Raw genomic sequence first — 17,954 nt, 5'->3', positions numbered from 1 at the left:
AAAATAGGAGGCGGGGCATTTGTATCGGGCTTATCCAATCATTTGCCAGTCAGTTCTAAGGACCGCCTACTTCTGAGTCAAAGCCGGGTGGGGGGTAGGTGACAGTGGACACGGTGTCAAATTACAGCGGCCATATGGAAGACGTTTCCAGAATAATAGCTCAGTTTGTTCTAAACACAATATGTATGAATAACAAAAGAAAATTATTTATGGTCATGATTTATATTATTTTTCATAATACATTAAGAACTAGATGACAAAGGTAAACATATAATTACCATAAAATATCCTACTATTTCATTAGGCTATTATTTGAAATATTTACTTTTGTAATTTTCATATTTTCTGATTATTTAAAAAAAAAAGAGAGCGATATTGACAATGTTTTCCCCCCAGATAACATACACACACAGATATAGTGGATGTGTTCTCCAGCAATTACAGAAACTACTAAAATGACACTAATTCAAAGACACTAATATTTTTGATTGCCCTGCTTAATATAAGAATGCTTACATAGAAAAGGTAAACTCTGGGGAAAGCCCTATAGTTATAACCTGTGTTGTGAAACACAATGTTTACTTGTTTGGTGTAGCTAAGTAGCCTTACTGTGACGTAGAGATGTAGCACACTGACACCCTTTTCCTAGAACATGATGAAAGTAAATACCTAGAAGCTTCTTCTCAGTGAAACTCCAGAAAGATCAGTGATGGACGTGCAAATCTTTGTTTCTCTGGCTGACAGTTCTAGTAATAAAGTTCTAAATTAAGTAAACAGTTGTCTGATATGCTTAAAATAACAGACAATGATAGTACAGGTGTTCTATTAAAACTATCAAGCCTGCAGCTGGTGGTTCTCATTCAGAGTAACACATCTTTATTTAGGTCACTGACTCGTAACACGTGAACTATAGATCAGCTCTAATTTAGATAAGGCTGTATTCTTGTGTCATGCTGTTATTTTATCTTAAAGACTTCTCTTAGACAGATTTTTACAGGTATTGACTTGTTGAGACCTGTGTGAAAGTTATTTAGGTCATCTTAAAAGACCCGCTTGGAATGTACCTTAAAGACTCAAATTTGAATGCAACACTGTTGAACTTGCAACAACAGCCCCATTGAAATTCAGCCTTGGGCTTCTCAACCTTTGGTTTATGTTTCAAGTCTAGTTTTAGCAAGAGGAATGCGGCACACAAATTTCACTGGACCCTGAACACATGGGAAGCTAGTCCCACCAAGACTGCTGAGCAGCCGGATTCCACCGGCTTTATTGTTTGATGCATTATTATATCAGGGCATTGGATTATCACAACATAGACTCATGCACCATTGTCGAGAAAACCTCTGCGTTATTCTCATTTGATTGGCCAGATTGTGACGAAGCCGACAGGAATCCTTGAATAATATGAAGAATATATTATTGCATGACAGCCATAAAAGAAAGCCGTAGTAACGCTGGTTACAATTTCCCATAAAATACCATATGGCCTCTAAAGGCAGTAACAAAATGACTAGAATGAATGCAAGCTTGGGTTAACCATCCTATGAGCTCGTAATATAAATAACCCACAGCTGTTTGCCTCTCTAAATATGCATTATCTAGCAATGAGTGCTCATAAACACCCCGCAATGACGGCTAACATAATTAAATGTTAATGACACTGTATACAATATACAATACAACACAGTTATTTTAATGAACAGCATTTACGCAAAACAATGCTTTACCAAGTGGCACAATTTCAGAATCAATTTTTAAATGGCCCTTTCAGCCTCCTAATCATGCTCAGTTTAGCAACATTAGTTCAACCCATGGAATGCGTTTTTAGGCAGGATCTGTTTGATGACTAATGGCAGACAGGGTGAATATTTTTTATATTAGTTTTGCAGTTCTGGCCAACCTGATCACATTAGAAAATGTAAAAATCCACCTAAAAAAGGTGGAGATTTTGTATGAATTTGTACGATGTGATTCATACAGAAACATGCCATTTTTCGTAAAAAGTAAGCCTGAAGGACCGTTAGTGGGACGTAAGCATGTTGGACAAATTCATGTAATTATAGCCACCAATTCACCAAAATGAAAAATTGATTGCCATGAAAGTGTGATGCTTCTGGGTCTGAAATTACTTCACCTCTTGTTTAGCTTTGTCCTAACAACCAACTGACAACCACAATGGAGTATGAATGAATGATTTTGTACAAATTGGTACAATTCACTGAACTTACCAGAAAAGTAAGCATGAAGTTCCACTCCTAACTACACCCATACACATAACCATCAAAAGGATATAAGATCATATGAAAATATACAAAAGAGATTATACAAATTTGTGAATTAGACACCAATTTGCCAGAATAATAGATATGGATTGCCATCAGAGCATCTTTTTTGGTTAAAGGATTAGTTCACTTCCAGAATGAAAATTTCCTGATAATTTACTCACCCCCATGTCATCCAAGATATGCATTTTTCTTCAGTTGCAAATCAATTTTCCGACATGACTACGTAATGTGTGAAATTGAGCTATATAGTGCAAGACGAGCATTTGCGGTTAAAAAGTATATCTTTTTTTTTTTTTCCTCAGCTGGGATCGTGTAGAGCCCGTTGAAGCTGCAATGAAACTGCAATTTGGCCCTTCAACCCACTGCCTCCCATTGAAGTGTAATATGGAGAAAAATGTATATATGGAGTACGAATGAATGATTTCATATGATTTTATACAATGTGATCCATACGGAAATACATGTTTTAGAAAAAATCATGAAGGTACAACCCTCACCTCAACCCTCAAATGTACGAAAGGAATCAAACAAATTCATATGAATTAGCTACCAATTTGCCAAAATGTAAAATTAATAAAAATTGCCATGAAAGTTTGTTGGTTCTGGGGCTTCTCCTCTTGTTTTGCTTCGATTGCACGGCAAGCCTTTGTCTTTACAGTTTACTGGAAACCACAATAGAGTATGAATAATTACACAGACACAAACTATTAAACCATAAACACTAACAATAATGATAAAAAAAAAATTTATGGAAGGATTTTCACTCTGTATTTTTTACAAGCGCTGCCAATCAAACAATAAAACATCACTAAAGTTTACAGAATGGATATTATCCATAAAAGCATAAGTATTTGAACCCCATTAAAACCACACCTTCTTTTTAAACACTTTTGGCCTCATTAAAGACATCATACGCTTGATATAAAATACGTTAGGTAACTTTGTGAAATAAGGTTTACTCAACGATTACCTAAAAAAAAACTACTGTACACAGTCAATGCTACAAACACTTTGTTTAATTTAAGTTTTAGTAAAGGACTAATTGAACATTACTCATTCCCAATATGCCTGGATGTAGTTGTTCTCTTCAGGGTCGGGGTACAAACGACGGACAGGTTTGGAGCACTTCATGCCAGCGTTGCTGGTTTTGTGGGCACATTCATCACTGTGGGTATTACATGAGCTGCAGTGGCAGCTAAGTGCCACCGGATAGGTGAAGTGAGGATCTGCATGTGAATGGCACCCGGGCAAGATGGCCGTCCGGTACTCTACTTCTTGATACGTGCAGCCCCTCTGAACCAGGAAACGAGGACCCACCAACTCCTTCACATTACTGTCCTAGAACGGATATTGATGCAGATTTAGCCACAATAAAATCAACATCTCAGTTATCTACACTGTATTGCCAAAAGTATTAGGTCACCCCCTTCTAATGAACAGGTTTGACTACTTTAGTAATTTCCATGAGTACAAATCTTAATGTTTAACCCCTTAACTGTCATCCCCATTTTTGAAAATTCACGAAAAAGTGCACTATGTAAACTTAAATTATTATAATTCATGAACGCTTTCAATACAGACCTAAGGTTGGTCTCTTTTTAAAGAAGACCATTAGCAGATTATTACAGAAGTGAAATCATTTAATAAATTTAAAGTATTAAAAAGTTATAGAAGTTTAAATTTACTGTAAAACACATGTATTATACTATTTTTATTTTATATAAAATAAATATTTAAAAAAATTGTTGAAAATCGAAAATTGCTATAAAATTAAAGCCATGTGTACATAAGTTGTGTTCCAAAATTTGAAGTTGATATAAAAAAAAAAATTGAGGTTCATATGCAATTTTGTTTAGGCGTTATACCAAAAACAGCCACCGGGTGCCATTCAAACTCCATTGAAGTTTTTGTTGATGCATTTCTCTCTCAATATTACATCTATATACAAAATAAACACCAAATATGGAATCTTGAGACTCAGACCTTTCCAACGATATGTATTTTGTCAAGATTATAAAAAGTTTTGATTCTAAAAGACCGTAATACATTTAAGGGGGAGGAGACAGCTAAAACAGTTTGAAGTACCATTTCTATGGTAACGCAATGTCCGATTTCAAAATAGTTTTCACAGGATGAATGATTGGTGATTTTAAGCGTTCATATGGTATATAACATATGATGATTGCTAAAACGTGATAGGAAAAAGGCAAGAAAATAAAGACTTTTTGTGACAAAGGTCAGAACTCATGTTATGATGTAGATTTATCACACACTCTTGTCATAAATGAATCTATTACTGTTCCTACATAATTTGTAACAACAAAAAATGGCAAAATATCTATTTAGGAGACTTAGACCTTTCCAATGATATATAGTTTGTCATGATTACATTAGGATTTAATTGTAATATAGTGAAGTAAAGTTAGGCGTCCCGTATACGGGACAGTGACAGTTAAATTAAGCATATAATGATATTCTGGGAATTGTGTGCTTCTAATTTTATAGCAACAGTTTGGACAGGACCCTTTTCTATTCTAACATGACAGTGCCTCTGTGTTTAAGACAAGGTTCAAAAAGAAATGATTGATTCAGTCAGTGTGGAAGAACTTGTCTGGTCTGCAGAAAGCAAAGTCCTAATCCCAGCTGAACACCTCTGGTGTGACTTTAAATGCAGACCTTGAGCCAAAAACTCATCGCCAAACATCTTATCATTAAGATTTGTACTCATGGAAATGACTAAAGTAGTCAAACCGGTTCATTAGAAGGGGGTGACCCAATACTTTTATAGTGTATGTCTGTAAACTGCAGTACTCATGCTCATATATTTCCAAACTCATTCAACCTTTGTTCTTCTGTGGAATCCAAAATAAAATTCAATGGAAATACATTTTTTTTCTCTGTTTGTGTTCCACAGAAGTCAGTCGTAATCAAACAATAAGATCAGATCGTTAAGAGAATTATCCTTTGCAAACCTGCTTGTCCTGTTGCAAGCTGGAACATCTCTCCTTGGATCCAGTTCCCTATACATCTTCCCTTTTCCTCACCGTGTTCACTTACCCTGGAGAAACAGAAGCCCATGCAGATGGTGGTGTTGACAGCCACACAGTAATTGCACTCCTGTCTCTCGATGTAGATGATGTACTCAGTGGGTGCACACATAGGCATGGCTACCTTCATCAAAATACCCAGCATGCCAACCAAATACACAGGAGACATATCTGGCGGTATAGCAGGATGTCTATTAAAGAGATATGGAGAACCACAGTGAATATAATTAATAAACACTAAAAATCACAAAAGTAGACAGTAACCCAAGCAACATGATTTAAAAGTCCTCTTAAACTAGAGATAACATTTTTTGGAGAAATGTGAGTGGTGCTGGCACTTGTGGGTGGTTGCATTGTTATGTGGTTACATATGCTGCCTTCCGGTACCTTGGAGTTGGGCTTTTATTATTTTGCTTGTGGTTTCAGCTAACCCATCGCTTCATCACAATCTCACCTTCCAGTTAGGCTCATCTACCATAACTCCTTCAAAAACAGCCAGAAACCTTGGAGTTGTGACTGATGATAGCTGAATTTCTCAGACCACATTGCTAAAACTGCCCGGTCCTGCAGATTTGCATTATACAATATTAAGAAGATCAGGCCGTTTCTCTCGGAACATGCAACACAACTCCTTGTTCAGGCTCTTGTTCTGTCCAGACTTGATTATTGCAAAGCTCTCTTGGGCAGGTCTTCCAGCCAATTCTATTAAACCTCTAAAATTAATCCAAAATGCCGCTGCAAGATTAATCTTTAATGAGCCGAAAAGAATGCACGTCACGCCTCTGTTCATCAATTTGCACTGGCTACCAATAGCTGCTCGCATTAAATTCAAGGCATTAATGTTTGCCTACAGAACCACCACTGGCTCTGCTCCCCTTTACCTAAATTCATTAATTCAGACTTATATGCCCTCTAGAAGCTTGCGTTCTTCAAGTGAACGACGCATTATTGTACCATCCCAAAGACACAGAAAAACACTTTCACAGACTTTTTCATTAACTGTTCCCATCTGGTGGAATGACCTGCCCAATTCAATCCGTGTAGCCGAATCCTTACCCATCTTCAAGAAACGGCTAAAAGCTCATCTGTTCCATCTTTACTTGACCCTCTAACTCTAGCACTCTCTATTCTAATTGTATTTTATCTATGTCTTTTTATAAAAAAAAATAAATAAATTAATAAATAAAAATTAATAATAATAATATTTATCTGTACTGCGTTAGGCTAACTGAGACTTGTAATAGCACTTGCACGTTGTTGCTCTTTTGTTGGTTTTGATTGCTTCTTATGTCCTCATTTGTAAGTCGCTTTGGATAAAAGCGTCTGCTATTTGACTAAATAAATAAAATAAATAAATAAATAAAATCATTGCGACCTGTCACGCATTCAAATTGGAAACATAACCTGGACAATACATTGTGAACAATAAACTAAGGCTGTAGTCAAGTCCACCTTTGTCGAGTCCAAGACAAGTCCAAGACCAGGACTATCGAGTCCGAGTCAAGACCGAGTCAAAAGAGGTTCGAGTCCAAGTCAAGTCCAAGTCCAAATGAGACAGTCAAAACGGAGAAAGAAAATAAAAACATCTTCTTCAAAACCACATACTTAACTATTGATAATTTATGTGACACGAGAGACAGCATACCTTCTATTCTAAGATAATCTTTTTGCATTATTATTTGTAATGATCTAAAAGCATGTGCAGCAACACTGTAGGATCAAATTAGGCTATTTTATTTACTTTAGGTTTAGCAGTTTCACTAAAGTCACATAAACTGAAGTGCAACTTCACATTTTCATTAAAGTGTAACAATCACATTCTGGGCTGCCAATGGAAAATATTACAAAGCACAAGCCACATAAGTCTAAAAAATAAATCTACATGTTCCCATTCTTGAACTTGTTACTTGTTCTAAAGCAGGGTGTCCAAACTCAGTCCTGGAGGGCCGGTGTCCTGCAGAGTTTAGCTCCAACTTGCCTCAACACACCTGCCTGAAAGTTTCTAGTATGCGTTGATTAGCTGTTTCAGATGTGTTTGTTAAGGGTTGGAGCTGAATTCTGCAGGACACCAGCCCTCCAGGACCAAGTTTTGAGACCCCTGTCCTAAAGAAACCATAGTACAATGTAAGGAGGGCCAACCAAGGCTGTGTAGCATATAAACACCTTCAGCTATGTGTGTCTGTGTGTGGCCGCGCATGCATTTGTTTGCTGTTTACCTTAGGCCATATAATATAGGTGCAATATATGTCCCCCGGGGATAGGGGGATATAGACAGTATTACAGGTGTTAAGCTGAGGCCATTTTTAATAGTAGAAATAAAAATCATTTAGTTCAGTTAGAGAACAGACAATTAAAGATTGAAAAATTAAAGAAATTAAAAATTGGAAGGTTTTTTTATTTGTTTCTAGGCTGGACCATGTGGCAAAAAAATAAATAAATAAATTGATTTTCATAGAATATTTGACCAATTCTCGATTTTGTACAATTTTAACTAGAAATAATTTAAAATATAACTACAACATGATTCAAGCAACTTTTTTTTATTAAACCTCTAGTTAAAGAAAATTCTATTCTAAGTGCACCACACACATGAAGTTGTCATCATGATAAATGTTAAACAAATCACTAAATATCTTTGCAGAAAAGATACATGAACTACAACTACATCTTGTACAAACTTTTCATATTATATGTTCAGAAATAATACAAGAAAAATGCTTAAAAAAATTCTCAAGTAATTCAAATTCAAAATGACTAAAGGTATAACACCTAGAGTGCTATTATTAACTATAAATGCTCTGTAAAAACAATGAACAGTAGTTTTCAGCCTGTCACCCTGATGCAAACATGAAATAGCAGACATACAGTAGTTCTTCACAGGTTTTTTTTTTATTACGCTGCTTTTCCATTGTTTTTTCTATGTAAACATGGACGCGTTTGACTGTTGCGCTCGTGTCTCTTGCAGTGTCTCGTGCATGAAACGGCTTTCTAAAAACGCGGCGCTCTAATTATTAAAAGATGTTTAACTCCCATCTTCTTGCATTTTTTTTCTATTCCACTGCCCGTTCATTCTGTGTGAATGGCATAGAGAGCATCACAAGAGAGCGGTTAATCATGTGCGCTGATATGCGGTGAAAGTAAATTGTGCGCGGGCATTTATAAGCTATATAAAAGCGAAGGAAAGTCAGGTGGAAGAGAGGGAAAACTCCAACGAACTTTGTAAAACCAAACTGTATTATGCAACTCGCCGACATTGTGTCTGTGGCCAAAATAAAAATTAATTGTGCCTCTGTGCAGCGCGCACACTTGGAGCCAGGCAGCCGTGCATTTACCAGGCGACCAATGGCAATGCCCGTTCTAGATAGATTGTAAATTAAACCAATTACATTACCCATTTTCCGAAGAAGCGAGCCAGATTAATGGTTTTGTTTTGAAAGAGAAAAAAAAAGTATATATAGCTGGACTCGGTCGAGACCAACTAGAACATTTGGCGAGTCCAATGACCAAGTCCGAGTCCAAATACCAACGAGTCCAAGACAAGTCCGAGACGACAGAAAAACGTCTGTCTGTTTTTTTATAATTATTATAATTTTTTTGTTACAGCATACAGTGATGCAGCACTAGAAAGAAAGAAAAAAACAAGATTGAAAGTGTAAAATTGAGGTACTTTAAAATTTATACACCATCTTAAAAGTGTAACAATGCCATTCCAATGTCATAGCTATCATTTCATGTGTCTTTCTGAGCTTTCCTAAACTTTTTGACTGTCAAACAGCATTATTATAGAAGAAATCAAAGGACCACTTACCTAGAGAATCTGGTTAAGCCTGTTTGTGTTGAAAGGCTGCTGTTCTTATACAGACACTGAACCTCATCTCCATCTGTTTCCATCTTCATCTATTGTGCAGCATGCATAAAACTAACGCTTTCTAACCAAATCACCCACATGCTGTATGCTCACCTTTCAGTGCCCACTTAATATTCATCTTGTATCAAAATTAGTTAGGTTTTTCTACTAAGTGGAGAGGCTGCTGCTGCTTTTCATGCAGGTCTGTTATACATTTGAATATCAAATTATGTCTCAAGTGTTTCTCTTAAAACGACTTGTAAAATAAAAAATAAAAATAGAATTAAAAATGAATTAAATGAGCAAAATAAAAAATAAAAAACTGACAACTTTTTTTTAGGTATTTGGTTTTGGTAGTATCTCTTGGTCTTGGAGGAACTTTATGAGAATTTTATAGTAAAGTCTGTGACCTTTGATAGCAGACTTTGTATCTGAGGACAGTTGGAGACATTGTTGTGATCTCAGTTAATCTCATGAATAGACAATTACAACTATAAGTCTAAGAAAAACAACTAAGATACTAGAGAGATCTCATTTGGGATTTTCCTTTCCTACAGTAGCTTTTTGGGTCTGATCCAAAATCAATCTCACCACTGTATGAATGCTTTGGTATAAACATATATAATGTCACTTTTCTACAATAATTACAGGATTCATTTTATACTTTTCTAGTGTTCCTATGATACTCAGTTTTGAAATATATCCTATGTCGGTTATGTACACAAATTAAGCTGTATTATAACATGGCAACAAATGGGTTTCATTTAGTCATCTAGCTTGGCAGATCGTACACCTGATCTTTAATTAAGCCACGCGCTATCGGGTCAGTCAATTTACTGAGCTCTCATCATATTTCATGTCTTATCTGGTGTGCAAAGTTCACAGTATAGAAAATGGAAAAGTAAACGCATGCACAGTTTGCGTGCAATTCTTTCCAGCTGAGTGCTTCGCATCTTCAGCGCTCAAATAGGAGAAAGAATGCCATTAAAAATTGTTTTGCAGCTTGGAGAACCTGTAACAGCATCACAACGACAAGATGTTTTGACAGTGTCACAGATTAACTTCCAAACTGTCGCAGCGCCATTACTTATGTTGATTTGTGAACTATAGGTTCATGTTCACAGTACACGTGCCATCGAATAGCGTCTATATGTGATTTTACAGCTATCCTTTATGTACTCATATCTGACGACGTCCTATAGAACCCTTGTTTCACATGCAGTTAATAATTGCTGCATCTTATCACCTGTAATGTTTCTGTCAAGCTGTAACTGAATGGAAAACTGCACAGTTTCTGATTTACCTGGAATTGTCGGTAGATACTGATTCAACAGGACCTACGGGAAACATTTTAAACTAAAAACAAGTCTTATTTCAAGTAAACTTCAAAAGAGTGCCTTCTACGGGCATGTGATGAAATGGTACGTTTGTTCTGTCACGTTTTGGAAGTCCTCTGATCTTCTGAAAAGAGCCTAGAGCTTCTTGCAGTTTACCTTGCTGGCTTATCAATGGAGGGCAAATGAGCTGACTGACTAAGCGTGGTTAACGTCAGCACAAAGCGTCCTCCTAAATTCTTTAATCAACTTCGATCAAACTGTTCCTGCAAGATTAGGAATAAAAAACATTCACTTCTTTTACAATGTAACTTGGTCTGGCCTTGAGGGATCATTAACCTAAGTTTTTTTGTGGTTGGTCCAAGATTACAGAAGACCTGACTTCTTATCAGTTATTGTCACTGACAGGAGCTACTTTGTCTCGTTCTCCTCTTGGCAAAAGCTTCGGAGGAATTTCCAGCTGAACATCACTTCTGCTATATAGCTTTTGAAGGTCTCTCTGAAGGCACTTTCCGAATCATGCCAGGCAGCGGAGGTCCAGTTGCAACGTTCTCAGTATGGGACTATGTTGTGTTTGCCGGCTTGATTCTTTTTGCTGCGGGCATCGGCTTGTTCCAAGCCATTCGTGGACGCAAGGAGGCCAGCAGTGATGAGTTTCTCCTGGGCGGCCGTCAGATGACTGCAGTGCCTGTGGCTTTGTCCCTCACAGCTAGCTTTATGTCAGGTATCACTGTTATTGGCACTCCTGCAGAGGCGTATATGTACGGCACTCCATTCTGGCTCTTCATCTTCTCCTATACCATCATGTCCATCATCAGCGCTGAACTCTTCGTGCCTCTGTTTTACCGACTGAGCATCACCAGCACATACGAGGTAAGAGGGCGACACTGGGCACAAAGGGTTTGCATGAGGACAGAGACAGAAAAAGAATCAATTGATGGAAACAGAACGAGGACCAGAGAGAGAGAGTGAAATAAGGATAAAAAGCATTGCTTCTAGACATTTTCATAGTGAATAATTTTATTGTATAATCCTTTTATTGTACACTATAATTATATATAAAATTGTATAAAAGTGCAAAAGCTGTTCTTGGTTAGTGTCCATGACCGCTGTACAATATTTCCAGTTGCTTCAACTTAAAAACTAAAGTTCAGCTGCTGCCTTAAATTTTATGTATAATCAAATTTAAGCCATTTCAGGTTCAATTATTTTACACTAACTTTAGGAATCATTTTAAAATGGTTAAATGGTTTTGAATTAAAGTAATGGAAATTGTGATTCCAAGACTAAGAGAATACATAATTTTGTGCAGTGTGGAAAAAACAACAATCAAAAAATGTAACTCAAAAATATTTTAAAACGTAAAATAAATCTAAATTAAAACAAAAAGGTATATATTTACAGTTAAAATAAGATGTGCATTTCAACACAAGATTCTATCATTAACCTTTAAAACAACAGATGTTAACAGTATGTAATAATTGATCGTGTAATAGTTGATCAAGTTTTGTGTAATTATGTAAATTATATAAAGCAAATTTGTTATTTCGTTTGCTAATAAATAACTGAATCGGTCACTTGTTTTTGCAGTACTTGGAGATGCGTTACAACAAGCTGATACGAATGATTGGAACCAGCATGTATATTGCGCAAACTGTGAGTTGGCTTTTAGCTTCTTGCATGACTTTATACATAACTAAAGACGCATTTCAATTGCGTCATCGTATTTCACTTTGGAAAAACAATGTCTGTTGGGTCTATGCTTCTTTCATGTCATAATGTTGCATGAGTGTTGAATATATTGAAGAATTTAAGGCAAAAGAGATTTTTGTCCAATTATCTAATGGGTTATCTCTCATAGGTTTTATACACAGGCATGGTTATCTATGCACCTGCACTCGCACTTAATCAGAGTAAGTAAAGAATCATTTGCATTTATTAAGGTTTGAATAAAAGAAGTCTCTTGTGCTCATCAAGGCTGCACTTATTTAATCAAAAATAGAGTAAAATTGCAATGTTATGAAATATGATTGCAATTTTGATCCTTTAGAGATCATTCTAATATGCTGATTTCCTACTAAAGAAACATTTCTTATTATTATCAATGTTGAAAACAGTTGTACTGCTTAACATTTTTTTGGAAACCATGATTTTTCAGGATTCTTTGATTAATAGGAATAAATTATATATTCAAATATATTCAAATAGAAAACTATTTTAATATATTTATAATAAACACTATTATTGAAAATGATAATATTTCATAATATTAGGGCATTTATCATCAAATAAATGCAGCCTTGGTGAGCATAAGAGACTTCTTTCAACAACATTAAAAAATCTTATTATTCTGAATTCTGGTATTGTATATCAAATCAAATAAAGCTTACATGAAAACTCATAAGGGTGATTCTTCAGTTAGAGGCACTTTTCTGTCCCAAAGGATGATTTTAGCAAATGAAATACCTAAATATCTATAAATAAGCTGTTGTGTTGCAGTCACCGGTCTGGATCTGTGGGGAGTGCTAGTGGCAACAGGGGCCGTCTGCATCATCTACTGTACCCTGGTCAGTAACATAATTCAGTTTAATTGCAATTTCACACAGTGTCCCATACACTCCTGCCTCTTTTCTACTTTTGCATAAATTTCCATGAAAAATGAAATCAGTATAGGCTGTGAAAAAAGACTCGAAATCACCAACATTGCTAGCTTTTATATAGTATTCTCAGCCTTTAGGTGCACATTTAAACTATGATTTGCATAAAAGGACAAAATGTTCATCCATTTGTGTGTTTTACCTGAATATGCTTTTGTTAACAGGGAGGGCTGAAGGCAGTGATATGGACAGATGTGTTCCAGATGATCATCATGTTGAGTGGGTTTGTGGCGGTCATCGCTCGTGGAGCTGTGCTGCAGGGGGGATTTGAAAAGATCTGGAATGACAGCTACCATGGAGGACGTTTGGAAACGTTCAGGTAAAGAATTCTGCACTAACATACAGTACTGTTCAAAAGTTTGGGGTCACTTTTTTTAAGAAATATATACTTTTATTTAGCAAGGACGTATTATATTGATCAAAAGTGACAGTATAATGTAACAAAAGATTTTTATTTCAAACAAATACTGTTCTTTTCAATGTTCTGCTCATTGAAGAATCCTAAAAAATTAAATGTATTAGTTTTTACAAAAATATTAAGCTGCACAAACTGTTTTCTAAACTGATAATAAGAAGAAATATTTCTTGAGCAGCAAATCAGCATATTAGAATGATTTCTGAAGGATCATGTGACACTGAAGACTGGAGTATGATGCTGAAAATTTTAAATATTCAAAATACAGTATTACTGTTTTTATAGTATTTTTGATCAACTAAACACAGCTTTGGTGAGCATATATTAGAACAAAAACTATGAAAAATTTGTACCGACCACAAACCTCTGAACAGTTATTTATAGTTAAATACAGACTACTTCAGATGGACAAACAGAGATATTCTCACAAACCTCTCAAATGTTTCTTTAGTTTTGATCCTGATCCATTGAGACGTCATAGTTTTTGGACAATTGTTGTTGGCGGCAGTCTGATGTGGGCATCCATGTACTCGATCAACCAATCACAGGTCCAGCGCTACATCTCCTGTAAGACAATGACTCATGCCAAACTGTGAGTATATTCACTCAAGACATGATATTATGAAACTTTACACATGCTCCTACAGCTAATATGGTGCAAACACTAGTGTCCTGTCAACATTTGCCCTCACAGATCTTTGTATTTGAATATGGTGGGATTATGGGTGACAGTGAGTTTGGCCATGCTCTCGGGTCTCTGCATGTACTCCATTTATAAAGACTGTGATCCTTTCACCAACAAAGATGTAGGAGCTTCAGACCAGGTAATACAAGTTCCAATAGTGGCGTTTTAATCTGTACTCACAATGCTTACGGTTAATCTGACCAAATCTAATGTTCGCCAGCTCCTTCCTTATCTGGTGATGGACATACTAGCAGAATTCCAAGGACTGCCTGGATTGTTCGTGGCTGCAGCTTACAGTGGAACATTAAGGTGAACAAGAAATAAATGTCTGTCAGATACAGTAATTCCTCCCTCATCATTTTGGGAAAGGTTTTCTAACCAGGCCCATTAGAAATATATATATATTTTTTCAAGGGCAATTGTTATAGCAGTGCTAAGCCAAATACATGTAAATATACATTCAATATACATATACGATAACTACACCAAACTATTAAAATATATTTTTTAATATGTTAGTTATTTTTTCCACTTATATGTTTTTATTTTACTAACATTTTACACTTACACGCATTACTAAATTCTAGACTCTAGTGTGGGAACCTCTAAATTTTAGGTCATGATCTAACACTAAATGTGTGAATTTTGTTGATGTCAGGTCAGCATTAGTTATGACTTATGTGTCTGGTTTCAACAGTACGGTGTCGTCGAGTATCAACGCTCTGGTGGCTGTCACAGTGGAAGACTTCATGAAGCCAGCATGGCCCTGGCTGACAGAGAGACAGCTGTCCTGGATCAACATGGGCATGAGTGAGTTTCAGTACAACAGCTGGATATACACTGACAACTGAAGCAGGACATGGAAGAGGAGGGGGATGACGGACTGACGTGTTAATGCTGTGCTGCTTATCTCTAGGTGTATTCTATGGAGGCGTATGCATCGGTATGGCTGGTGTGGCATCTTTGATGGGCAATATACTGCAGGTAAATCCATTCTATACACAAAGCCAACATTTAAAATGCAATACTGCAGTACTGTCCCTGAAAAACTTGAGTTTTTCACTGTATCAAAGGCACCCTCTGCTGATAATAGACTGTAATGACACACTATGAAACCTTTCCTTAACAGGCAGCTTTGTCTATATTTGGTATGATCAGTGGACCTCTCTTGGGCCTTTATATACTGGGCATGTTCTTCCGCTGTGCGAACTCCACGGTAAGAACATACATCTTAATGTACTCATTACTACATTTCAAGTGTCATTTTGTGCATCTTTTTCTACATCCACACTAATAGGGTTTCAAGACAACTGTCATATTAACAAAAGTACTTAATGCACTTTTAACACTAAACCAAAATTAGACTCTTTCCCCCGGTTTCACAGACATGGCTTAAGGCTAGTCCCAGACTAAAATGCCTGTTTGAGGGAAAGAGAAGTGGTGTGTGGCCAAATATGGTGACCCATACTTGGAATATGTGCTCTGCATTTAACCCATCCAAGCGTACACACAGTAGTGAACATACACCCAGAGCAGTGGGCAGCCAACGCACCCAGGGAGCATTTGGGGGTTTTGGTGCCTTGCTCAAGGGTTTCACCACAGTTGTGGTATTGAGGGTGGAGAGAGTGTTGATTATTCACTACCACCACCTACAATCCCTGCCGGACCTGAGACTCGAACCCATGACCTTAGGGTTACAAGTCCAACTCTCTATCCATTAGGCCACGACTGCCCCTATTAGCCCACGACTGCACCTATCTCAAGGGGCAGTCGTGAATGTTAACTGAATGATAATATTTCTTATTATCGATTGAGCTGTCTCAACTGAAAATATCTTGCTCTGACATATCTTAAAACATGTCAGTTCCATTGTTCTGTCTCAAGATGCACACATGTAACGTTTTCTTCTAAGGCGTTTTTATAAAAGCTGCTTAAATATCTTAATATAACTAAGGCCTAGTCCTGGCCTAAACTAAGCCCCATCTGTGAAACCGGGCCTTTGAGTTTATATTTTATGTACCACAGATTCATACGGATTAACTGTCTGTTCCTTCAGGGAGGTTTAGTTGGTTTGATTTCTGGCCTGGCTATAACGTTATGGGTGGGAATTGGAGCTCAGGTGTATCCTCCTTTACCTGAGAAGACCCTTCAACTTTCCTTGAGTGTGGAAGGATGCATTGCACCAGATATGAATGAAACCACCACTATCACACCATTCACCACAGTCCTACAAACCACAACTCCACAGTAAGCAATCCCATGTTTGTATATATTTACAAAACAATTCAAAAGGTTGGGGTCAGGGTCTCTTATGCTCATCGAGCCTGCATTCATTTTATTTTATTCAAACATACTGATGCAGTTAATTGTAAAAATATTTTTACAATTTAAAATAATTGTTTTCTGTTTTCATATATTTTAAAATGTAATTTATTTCTGTGATGTCATATCTGAATTTTCAGCAGCCATTAATCCAGTCTTTAATGTCCTTCGCAAATCATTCTAATATGCTGATTTGCAACTCGATAAATATTTCTTATTATCAATGCTGAATTTTTTTAAAAATGTAATTCTTAATAGTTTTTGTGGAAATGTGATACATTTTCAGAATTCTTTGCTAAATAGAAAATTTTAAAATATATATATATAAATAAAAATAATACTTTGTTTTAAATAGAAATTTTTTGTAACATTATAAATGTCTCTATTGTCATTTCTGATCAATTTAATGCAACATACAGAAATCAAAGCTAACTGTAACTTGTATCATGGCATTCTTCAGGCCAAGACCAGATTTGGCGGACAACTGGTATTCATTGTCCTACCTGTACTTCTGCCCTGTGGGCATAATAGTGACCATGGTCACAGGACTAATAGTTAGTGCAATCACAGGTAAGGTGACGCTTTCTCATCTTCTTGTTGGTCTGGCAAAGAGAGTCAGAACCTAATCTCCAGTCATTGAACTTAAACTCTTATTTTTTACTTTAGGTGGCTGTAAGCAGGAGAAAGCTCGACCCGAGCTCTTTATTGGAAAATCAGATCTCATCTGCTTTCGATGCAGAAACTCAGACTCAGAGGTAAGAGCTTTCATTACCAGTGTGACAGACACTATACCAAAAAAATAACCCTCATAGAAACAGATTTTTATACATAGTTTTTTAGGTCTCAAATAAAATTTTTCAGTTAAAAAATAAAATAATAACAACAACAACATGCAGTAAGCTGACTTTGCTTTTAATTGCATTTCATTCTTTTCAGGTGTCAGACTTAATTGAGAAAGATCCAAAAAATATCCAAGGGCTGGAGAGTCCAGTTTTCTGCGACAATGAAATTGCACTGAAAGAAAAAGACTACAAGGAGAAGATCACTAAGTTTTGATGTGAAAAACTAAGTTTTGGATATGTTGTAAATAGTAAATTATAACTGTATTTTTTGTATGTTGAAATTGTTAAGTGATGATAATACATTCAATCTTTTCAAACCTTTCCATAAGAGAAGCAAAAAATTAATGTATTTTTATTTTAATGTCAATAGGCTACATTATACTTTATATGGACTTTTCTCATAAACTATATCAAAATTTTGTGATTTTAATGATCAAGTTTTGAATACTGTAAAAGGTTTAGGGTTAAGGTTTTGAAATAAAATTTGACAAGTGAAAATTGAAAATTGTCAAACTCACTG

At 36.2% G+C, this 17,954-nt stretch overlaps 1 protein-coding gene and 1 pseudogene across 2 annotated transcripts; one reads left to right on the top strand and one right to left on the bottom strand.

Moving 5' to 3' along the window:
- Positions 1 to 3,338: 3,338 nt before the first annotated feature.
- LOC306878738 (thyrotropin subunit beta-like) lies at positions 3,339 to 9,213 on the bottom strand (annotated as a pseudogene). Its single transcript has 3 exons — positions 9,137 to 9,213; positions 5,343 to 5,523; positions 3,339 to 3,623 (listed from the first exon to the last, which is right to left on the bottom strand). The product of its transcript is annotated as a thyrotropin subunit beta-like (transcript).
- A 1,819-nt stretch (positions 9,214 to 11,032) lies between these two features.
- LOC306879711 (sodium-coupled monocarboxylate transporter 1) lies at positions 11,033 to 17,928 on the top strand (the record flags this gene model as incomplete). Its single annotated transcript, XM_079432854.1, has 15 exons — positions 11,033 to 11,386; positions 12,104 to 12,169; positions 12,375 to 12,426; positions 13,013 to 13,080; positions 13,335 to 13,489; positions 14,037 to 14,177; positions 14,280 to 14,409; positions 14,491 to 14,579; positions 14,968 to 15,080; positions 15,187 to 15,254; positions 15,400 to 15,486; positions 16,327 to 16,517; positions 17,053 to 17,162; positions 17,259 to 17,347; positions 17,529 to 17,928. 15 exons carry the CDS (start codon positions 11,033 to 11,035, stop codon positions 17,646 to 17,648), a joined length of 1,833 nt encoding a protein of 610 aa, XP_079288980.1. The 3' UTR covers positions 17,649 to 17,928.
- Between the last annotated feature and the right edge of the window lie 26 nt (positions 17,929 to 17,954).

The sequence above is a fragment of the Barbus barbus genome, assembly GCF_936440315.1.
Source record: "Barbus barbus genome assembly, chromosome: 13".
Classification (NCBI taxonomy): Eukaryota; Metazoa; Chordata; class Actinopteri; order Cypriniformes; family Cyprinidae; genus Barbus; species Barbus barbus.
The sequence above is the reverse complement of the archived record's forward strand: the minus strand, read 5'-3'. Positions and strand labels throughout refer to the sequence as shown.